This window comes from Styela clava, chromosome 2, assembly GCF_964204865.1.
Source record: "Styela clava chromosome 2, kaStyClav1.hap1.2, whole genome shotgun sequence".
Lineage (NCBI taxonomy): Eukaryota > Metazoa > Chordata > Ascidiacea > Stolidobranchia > Styelidae > Styela > Styela clava.
In genome coordinates, this window is record NC_135251.1 from 13,080,682 (window position 1) to 13,091,390 (window position 10,709).

Here is a 10,709-nt window from a genome sequence, read left to right on the forward strand (position 1 = left end):
CTTGCAAGACAGCTTCTGCATCAAAAACCCTTGGCAATTCACAGAAAACAGATTGATATGTTACTTGTAAACATTTATTTTTTTTTCAATATATATTTGTATATACAAGCAACTCAAATTTCTATAATATGCACTTTTATTCCTAGTCACAAACATAAAGTCGCAAAATAAACAGTCACATACATTTTAGTGAAACGGTCATGCAAATAATAAAGTAACCAGTGCTAACAAGATCAATAACCGTTCCATAACTAGGGAAGCATGTAACCATAACAATACTAATTTTGTTTCTACCTCTGCGCTATAAGACCAGAAAATGTGAAAAGACCTATAATTTGACAAATTTACATCTACTGCCAATGTGTGACCTCTACGAAAAATATATTGAGAATGAAGGCAAAAAGACACTACTTTTAGGCAGCTATTGCACAAGTCAATCCCCATTGAAAAACGAAAACATTGTGCGCAACAAACAAGGTCATTCCCAACAAAAAATTGTCATATTTTCGAAATATTTCGTTCAATGAACAAAACAAAAAATAAAAAAACCTCAATTCAATAGCAGCTTCCCATAACAATATTGCAATGTTCTGATAAGTTCCAACATCATCTAGATGTGCGTGATTTATATGAATGCAGATATAAAATGAGATGTTTTAAGTCATGCACTCAGTTGTTTGTTAGAATAGCAATGAACTGCTGGATCTAGAGCTGTGTTTTGCGGTGCTTGAGTCTGGGTTATTCCTCCGTGCAAGCCGAAGACAAATGGAATGATGATTCAGAAATGTGAAACTCCTTGTAAGCTCAAATGAAACCTAACAAGGCTTGGCAAGACAGGATTTTTAAAACAAATTTTCACCTAAGTATTTTTTGAGCAACTCAGATGAATTATTTTTTGATTCCACAATGTTGGATGAAACAGTAGTTTAAATTTATTCAAAATAACATCACTTTTTCTTTTGCGAATACAATACCCCCAATCACCCTATCACCTCCAAAACAACTTTGATAGAAGGGCATTTGGTTAATATTACATTTTAAATTCCATATTCTTGCAATGTTTAATTGAAAAACACGTAGTAGTTCAAATTTGTATTTGTCATTAAGTAGCGCTCGATACAGCTAGTTTCTTCAAATGATCCATAAATACTTGAAGACTGACATCATCGGTTAGAACTGGAGCTGAACCATCCTGCAAATACAGTAAGAAATATATTTAAATAGCTAAAAACACTTTGAAATTCACTAACATCACACTCTGAAAGTAAAAAAACCTTATGTGAATAAGCGTGTACCTCAATTATCAGGAAAATTAGTGTTAGTTACCTGTTGTCCCCACATCATGTTGTTGTGAGTTTGAGAAGGATTGACCTTAGAAAGTAGAAAACGTGCCTGACTTCCTCCATGCTGGGTTTCGATATATCTATGAGGAACAAAAAAAAATACAAATTAGAGTTATCAAGTTGATAGAGCATGATAGTCGAAAATGTGCAATATGTATAGCATACCAACTGTCAGAAATATAAGAATATTTCAGTTTGCAGCATAATAGAGCTTCTATCTTATTTGTGTATATGATTTACATACATCTACATCTACCCCCAACGTGGGTATTGAATAAACGAGCATCGATACATACAACATCATTGTGTTTTCAACAAATTTTCTTTCTCTTATGCTATACTTAACTCTTCTACATATGTGCTCCATAGTGGGCAAAATATAGTTTTATTTCAAACAAATTTATTTAAAAAAGTCGCCCAAATCTGCTATTATACGACTGTCTACAACTCAATAACTCACCTTGGAATAGGAAACCTAGTCGCCAGAATATCTTGAGCATCGTCAATAGGAGCCTGCATTAGTTGTCTGAAGTTTTCATATTGTGGTTGTTCATGGTAACCAGCTTTCTTCCATTGCGCTATTGTCTGGAAATAGAATTCAAAATACAAATTGGGCATGGAAGAACCAGAATCTTCAGCTTATGTAATGTCCCACATCATGGGTGAAGTGGTATGGAGGGAATGACCTCTAGTTTAACTGGAGTTCTACCCCAAGAAAACGTTTGAACTGTTTTTTGAACTATTTGTCGCGAAAAAAATGAATTTAATAAAATAATTCAGAAATTTTGTAATATCTTACCTCTCCATGGAAGATTAGAACTTGAAAAAACGTATCGAGCAACAAAATTTTGTCTGGTTGAATACTTGTGCTGTCGAGTAGTACAGGCTGTAAGACATAAAATACGATAAATATCTCAGAATAGGAACACAACAACAAAAGTCATCATAGTGCACTCAGGAAATAAACAAAGTGAACATTGCTAGCTTTTAATATATTGATGACACTAGATACAACTTCCCAATTTATTCTATCACAAACAAGCTAATTTTATACATAACAGAAAAGTTGGAAATATCTAGATTAATAAATAATAACTTCTAATAATTAGGTACACAAATTTTGAAGATATACTTTCGCGAAGTGTGCATCACCAATAATATAGAAATATGGAGGAAGTATTGCGGTAAGTGATCCTAAGCTTGAAAAAAAGAAAAAATATTTAGTTTGACATCAACATCAATGGCAGACTTTAATAGATTTCAGGACTATTCAGGATTTAAATTTAAAATCATCAAAAAATGTAATTGCAACATACCGGTGGTTAGCCCTAATTAAGATTTATAACAAAAAAATCCAATCAACCTAAATACCTCTGGTGGTCCATTGAATGAGTAGGAATACAAAACAGGTTGAATCATGATGAGAGAGTTTGTGAGATCTTGTCTGTTGACTTGGTATCTGTGATAAGCAGTTTCGTCAGGACTGTGACCAAACACTTGCAGAAAACCAGAACGTCGCAAATGAAACATGAACTGCAAGAAAATTTTAAGATGTAAATCAGAATAAGAAGTAGTTAAAGAGGAAGTTTGCATGTTTTCCCAGGTCCTATATAACCTGACAAAGAAGTGCTTAGGTAGTAATGAATATTTTGAAGTCTTATCTGAATTTTATTTTTACTTGAATGATTATTAAAACAAACCGTATCATAGGAATCACCACAAATCATGATTATACTGCAATAAAGAATTTTACAACTAGAGAGCATCCAAATTTTTGATGTTTGTTTCAGATAAGCCAATATCAAAATATAAATTATTACAATACATTTCATGCCTACAAATACAAACCATAATGTCTTGGACCAATCTGACAAAAGATTGATACACCTATAGAAAACATGGTACTCCTGAAGTATGCGCACCAATATGTCGCATAACCTGAAATCTAACTTGGTACACACCCGAGTTCAGGTTGTGCGCCATCTTGGTGCGCATACTTCAGGAGGTCCGAATACATACCTGTGGATAAAGTGAAAAATTTTCAGCAAATCTAAAGGTATCAGGTGCGTCCTTTGAAAATTCTCCAAATTTTTGGCACTGTAAAAAATGAAAGAACAAATTTGTAGAAATTATTTTTCGTACAAAAAAAAAAAAATTTTTTCAACTTTGTGTATGTTTATACCAAAGTCTCAGTAAGCTAGGACGCTTTGTACAAGAGTTGTTTATTCTTTGCCACATTTTTTCTTTTGAACAGAATTATTCTAATTCTTTGGACATATACTAATTTCTGTAAACAGTCAAAAGTCAAAAACTTGCGTATATTTTAAATCAATTTTTTTTTTATCTTGCACACACTGAATTTTGTTCACCAACAAAAATGTTTCAAAATTAGACAATCAGCTAATTATTTCATTATATATATTCAATTGTGTATTTCATATTTTTCCACTTACCAATCTAATAAGCATTCTATCAAGCCAACGCAAGACATCAGGACCTCCATCATCCTGTGATCTTGCTATTGCCATCCTTCCCATAATAACTGCAGCTGCTTCTTGATCAAAACTCGCTGATACATGAACTTGTCCTGCTGATGGATCAGCCCAACTAAGAAATGAAAATTTGTGTAATTCAAATCTTGTTGACAGGTTGGTTAAAGTAATAGATTCAACTATGATAGCATTGAATGTTAAAATATCAGGTTCAAATCCCATGTCCACCATGTTAAACCGGAAGTCCCCGTTCCCTCCAAACTATAGTAGCCTTCTTCAATGCAAAAGTATCGTATGATAAATATTTCCTACAAAAATTTATTATAAAAAAACTACGAAGAAAAATCCTGATTCAAAAAATTTGATAAAACCTTTAATTTATTTAAGGAAATTTGCTCGAAGCAAGGCCATGCGCACTCACTCTGAAATAAACGAGTATCATTTCTGGGCAGCAAGTTACGAGCTATCGCTGTAATGCGAAGAACTACTGAGTATGAAACTAGATAGACTGAGAAGCGCATTGCACACAAGCAAATGCCAATTAAGATAGAATAAGAACTTGAAGGCGAGTTGGAGCAATTCAAGTGAATATAATTAACACCTGAAGTGCTTGGTTTAACAATAATAATGGTTACAAATCTCTACAGTATTATACAGGTTCTCAAACCAAAAAGTTTATACGAGTCAAACCTAATCAAAGGCAATTGCAATATTCAGAGCCAAGACTCCAATAAAGTTTGTATACCATACCTGCGAGCTATTGTAGTTACACGAATACGACGCTGACCACTGGAATGAATATAATTTGTAATAAACTGGACAGTTCCTCTCCCACCTTGTGGTATCGGAGTATTGTGCTGAAAAAACAAATGAATGGGGTTGAAAATTAGAAAAGAATTAGTTCAATATTTCATGAAACTTCAACTCACAAAATGAGGAGTATTGACCGAACTGCGTCTGTATCAAAGAATAGATAGACATAGTGAAAGTTGAATAGGAAAACATTTTCTGGTTGTTACTTTATATTTTACAATATATTTAACTTGAAAATTTGATTTGAACATATTGAAAATGACCTATACAAGCCAGCTCCTTGTTCAGAGGGCTTTATTCCATTAACCATCTAAGAATATAGCATTTCAATACTATTTGGAAAATAATTGATCTCTAGATTGTACTTAGAACTTTGTACCAAACAGTATACAGTTTGATCATCAGTAAATACAGGTCAATACTATTTGTTTGCTCAGTAGCATTAACAAGCAGGCGTGAATGTCTAAAACTAATCCGAATCAGAGATGAATCATGCCTGATGGCACTTATCTTTCATGGACCACATAAGGTCATGGAAAACTAAAATAATTATGTCATCATTCAAAAAGCAAGGCAAAACAACTATAAGCTCAAAGTTCAATAATTGCTAAAGATATTAGTGTCACGGTTTACAAACTGATATTCGATTGCAGAACCAGTACTTAATAATTCCAATATACTGGTAGGAAGAATGACATTTTATCATATAACATTTCATATATATATGGTCATTGTTACGCTTATGTTTATGCATATATAATTTACAATATTGCATAAACGAAGTAAAGGATTGTGAGATTCATAAAAGATATATGTACATTTGAACAATACTGCATAAGATGGCCGAGGCCGAGTGCTTAAAGCGGTTGACTTAACAGTGTTGACATCAAAGGTTACACAAAGGTTCAAACCCCATGTCCGCCATCTCATGCGCAACAAATAAAAAATTGGGTAGGCAATGCTAACCACTAACCAGTAAGCAACTTCCATATCGATCGATATCAACGGCTGCTTGTGCAGAGCCTTGTTCAGATCAAGAGTGTGAATAAGCCTTGTAAAAAGATACAAAAACAAATGAAATACCTGATTCACTATTTCAAAATAAATAGCTAAAGTAGTTGATGAATCAAGTCCACACAATTTCCATTGTGATGTTCCTCCAATACCAATTTCATTTTCTGATACGCATGGACTTTTGACATTCAAACTTGTGCATGGGCCGATTATACCACTAACTTTTACTTCTCTGGATGTCTAGAAAAAAAGACGTACAGGATTGAATCTGATTTATAAAGGACGGAGGTAAGTTCTAATAAAGCTGAACACCAAATGTACAAAGTGTGAATCTGCCTGAAGAATTCTATTATATAAATTGAGAAAGATAACAAAAAAAAAAATTTTGACAAGAAGTTTTCATAATATATGCATTTATTTATTTATTAGGTGTATGATGGAAATTGAAACGAAAAGCAAGAACACAGATTATATTAAGAAGAACACACCTATATTACAGCAGTCCCAACATATTAATAGCCTGAATAAAGTAAGTTTAAATATGAATTCGCATCGATTAAAATAGAGTACATGTCATCAAAAAATTCTTACCTTAACTTCGAATGTTGCACCGAAAGCCATATTAAATTCTCCCTTGCTGTCTTTTGAAAATACTTTCTGAAATGTTTGTTTGAAGAGTGAAGTATTGAAGGAATCTCCCATCACCATGATTCCACTGTAAAAAAGTGAGATTTAAATAAAATATATATCGACTCAAACGTCAACAAAGTGATCCCATAAATTTTTTAGTTAAATATCATGCGTTGTAGGTTAAAAAATAATTAAAAGCAATAGGCTTCTACTGACTACTTCAGTCTTCAAGTACTGAAATCAATCTTGGTCGTTTAATTCTAGAGAAAATCTATTACTTCTAAAAGAGTTTTGGCAGACTAACCCATATGTACACTTTGTGTCCAAAATTATCTAGAATATTTTGGCAATCGAGGATTTCAAAATCTCGAAAAATTGAAAAAACATACCCAGTATAATTAGGACAACATTTGATTTCATGTAGTCCAGTTTGATCCAAGGCACAAGAATAAACATCAATAATATGGCCGCTCTTTGATGCCCGTGTGGCAAGAGATTCGTAATGCTGCAAACATAAGTATCGTAAATTAATATTGAATTATTTATGGAACAAAGATCTAAGTTTATAAAATCATCAACATGTCATGATCAAACTTTACATAAGCTGCGAAAAGTCAATTAATGAATTCGCGAATTTGACACTATTTTTTGCAGTCAAACTTGAAAGAAGTAAAAAAAAACATGATTGTTAATGAGTATTCTCATCTTATTATCTTTTTGATACAATCTCGTTCAAGACCCTTGCGACGAAGGACAAATACAGATCTAAAGTAGACAGGGACTGCAGTTCAATACACAATACCCCATTATCCCTTGTATAAATAGCACGATATTTCTACTGGGTGATTTGATTGAGAGTATTTGGAATCAAAGCAAGGACCTTTCCCCGACCGTTGATCCTCGGAAAATTCTCCCTAAACTTTACCATTGCAAAATTGTTAAGGCTATTTTAAGAGTGCTCTGCGAGTTGGCGTCTGTAAAATGGGGTATGTGTTTCAAACCATCATTGTGATTCATCGCATACAACAATCTGTTTTTTAAAAATACCGGTAAAGAATTTCAGGCTAATATATCACAGCTATTTCTACACTAATTTTTATTACTGCAATTAAATTAAAACTCCTAGAAAGACAGAGTGATCATTGAATTATCTGATTTTTATTTAAGTTCCCAAAACACAACTGAAAACTAACAAATAGAGTTCAAAAACGCGAAAACGAGGTAATGTTTACAATCACACTTGAAAATCTGTCTGAGTGAGAAAAGTGTCCGAGCGGATGCGAAAAGGGGGCATTGTTACGTCACCTTTTGCATCTTGCTGATTTGCCAATGTCACGAAGTAAACAAGGAAGTCGATGCTCGGGGAAAGGTCCATTGCGAGAAGGAATACCGAAATAACTATGGTATACCTATGGTATATGGTATACCTTGATTGATTTCTTCATATGGGGTGCGTTATCTTTCTCGACATCATACCAAGATCTGATCGTATGTTCCAAATTATCATCCACGATCATACCTGGTCCTTGAGTGCCAGGCCCTCCCATGAATAGCATGATACGAGATGGAATATTCGGGAAAGAACACTGTAAAATAATAAAAAAATGAATGAGAAAATGGTATGATACCTGTTAAATAATTACCCCAATTATTCAAGCTAGTGCCCCAATGTTATTTTGTTAGAATATATTTTATTAAATAAAAATCATGTCCATACATGTTTTGATCATAATGGAAAGTAACAATTTTTGACTGAAGATGTAGTATGATGATAATAAAAGAACACACATGAAAAAAATATTGTGATCTACTTCAAATAAACCCAGCTGTCAATGGAGTTTTACATCAAAGCCTCACTACATTACAAGTATCAAAAAATGTTAAATTAACAGAAATCACCTCAAGAAGTCCGACTGCTATTGCAAGGGCAGTTCCCACAGATCGTAATGGTCGTTTGCCTTGTGTTACTGGCCATGGATCCCTTTGTAGTTCACCAAGTAAATCGGTTACATACATGTCACATTTGTGGAGCGGCTGCAAAAACCTGAATACATATATGAAAGGTATCATATTTTAAATTGGGAGATGAATTAGAAGTATTGAATTATAAATTGGGTTTAGGAATAAAAATACTTGTATTGTATACTTCTGGAACACTTCATTTAACTTTTAAATGTTCCAACTTCATTTATTACTACTCATCAGCCTAGTGTATGAGTCATATTCAATCTGTAAACAATATTGTTATAATTTTATTGACAATATTTCTCACCTATTCAGAGGCGTAGCATTATTCTGAGGTTGAGCAGGTTGTCCTGGTGCACCAACTTTTGGTGCTGGAGCTCCTGAAACTTTATTCAGTCCAAGCATCTCCTGAAAAAAAAAATTATAAAATTTTCATAATAGCAAACATACAAAACTATGACCATGAATATGTACAATCTTTTGTCAATAATACAATCATAGATATTTCGTACCTGAATTTGTTTTGCAGTTAGATCCTTCGTTCCTCTGAAGACATAACTCTTAGAAATTCCTTCTGTTCCTAGTTCATGAACTTGAACCATTCTTCCAAAAGTTATTAAACCAATGATTGCATTGTTTGGTAAAAGACTGAGTGACATTTGCAAGGACTCTTTCATTGCCTGAAATAAGATTTTTTCAAAGATTTTTAGGCAGGTCAGTTGAGTGGGGTTATATTTACATCAGACATCACAATCCCAGAGTCATTTAAAAACTACTCTGGCTCCAACTCCCGACCTCGGATAGACAAAAAATTAACTCAGACTCCAGGGTAAGAAAATTTGACACCATTTTCAAAATACCAAAAGCTTTTGCATCTGGGTACATTCCTTGACTATCTATTGATAATCAAGTTAATGTTCTTTCAGCTTCTGTGGGAAATAAGAATGATTCTGCATTCTCGGCGAGAAAGAGACCTATATGTTTTTATTATTAGTCTGACAAGCTTAAATTTGATTAGACTCAAGACTCTAATCAAGTGAAGACAGCAGTTAATTTGACTCAAATTTTATACTTGAATTTGAGTGGGTGGGTACTGGCACGATGAGAAAATGAAGTTTCGTAATTTATTTATACAAATAATGTTTACCTGCAAATCTTCTTCGTCCATACAAGTATCTAATACAAACAAAAATACAGGTCCAACTGGCAGCGGTGAACGAATCTGATATTCCAATGTTGTAAATTGCGGAATTAATTCTGCTGGCTGATGACTTTCCGTAATGGCAGCATAACTAGCTGGAAACTAAATACATAGTGACACATTATAAATATTTGAATTGGTTACCAAAGGAATAGAAGGCACAGACAGCTATCATCATTAATCCAAAAAATTATACTTCTGTACTTAGGTATTTCCTATTGTAAAAGAAATTTCTGAAATACATAAATGATATGGAATATATTCAAGAATATTCATACTATATATTTACCAGGTAATTCCGACTAAATAAAAAATTTAAAATAGCCTACTCACAGGATTTCTTTGATAGCAGAAATTGCATGTCCATATTTTGCTTCTGTAGTCAACTTGGCTATAATGAATGATGAACAAGTTCAACAAAAGCGAACTTTAAATAAAAAAATTACGATGGCAAACAAACCAGAAGATTATTAGTAAGCCCTAAATTTCAATGCTGTAAAAAAAAAACTTCCGACTTGACATTGATATGGAAAATACACCCGGCTATAAAATTTATTATTAGCATCTTTCAAAATTCGGGATAAACATAAAATGCTGACATACCAGAGAGGGTTAAGAACGGCTCTGCAAGTTTGTCTATGGCAGCAAACTGGTTCATATTGTATAGGTGGCAGATCAGGTCTTTCCTTCAAAGGTGTAAAAAGAGATGCCACAGGAACAACAATTCTGGTAGCTTCAAGTCTTGATGACGGCCATACATTCCAACTCCATCTGATTCCATCTCTATCCTCATTTTGTTGGATGTATTCTTGGTACGTCGTCATTGTTATTCGGGAACCTTTGACTTGCGTAATTCACTTACAGGTATTTCAGTAGTTCACAATCGTGTAGTTCACAATCGTCTTATACTAGTAATATGTGAAATTTTATAATGTTCGCTAAAAATATTTGTAATAATAAATATTATGACATAAATTGACTAGAATAATCGTCTTCATATGTTTCGAGGGGTAACTCATATTTTTGTTCAAAACAGTGGAAAACTACTTTGAAGATTTGAAGGATCGGATATGTTTGGATTTGGCATAGTGTTTACAAATTTTTATTTCATAAATTATCTGTCAGATTTGACTAAAGATATCAATCTTATGACTATGACCCGGCACACTAACCACAAGGCCATCATGTCCACGTTATGTACTCGTTCAGCAGGGTTCACCTCTGATTCCAAGATGTCCAGACATTTTGTCC

General features: G+C 33.4%; 1 protein-coding gene across 1 annotated transcript; it reads right to left on the reverse strand.

Moving 5' to 3' along the window:
• Positions 1–60: 60 nt before the first annotated feature.
• On the reverse strand, positions 61–10,365 carry LOC120335700 (protein transport protein Sec23A-like). The gene is made up of 18 exons (XM_039403280.2): positions 10,062–10,365; positions 9,792–9,849; positions 9,405–9,560; positions 8,770–8,937; positions 8,565–8,665; positions 8,192–8,336; positions 7,720–7,878; positions 6,682–6,797; positions 6,254–6,377; positions 5,732–5,902; positions 4,586–4,692; positions 3,797–3,950; positions 3,363–3,440; positions 2,715–2,876; positions 2,143–2,229; positions 1,804–1,928; positions 1,327–1,423; positions 61–1,192 (listed from the first exon to the last, which is right to left on the reverse strand). Exons 1-18 carry the CDS (start codon positions 10,280–10,282, stop codon positions 1,103–1,105), a joined length of 2,319 nt encoding a protein of 772 aa, XP_039259214.2. The 5' UTR covers positions 10,283–10,365; the 3' UTR covers positions 61–1,102.
• Between the last annotated feature and the right edge of the window lie 344 nt (positions 10,366–10,709).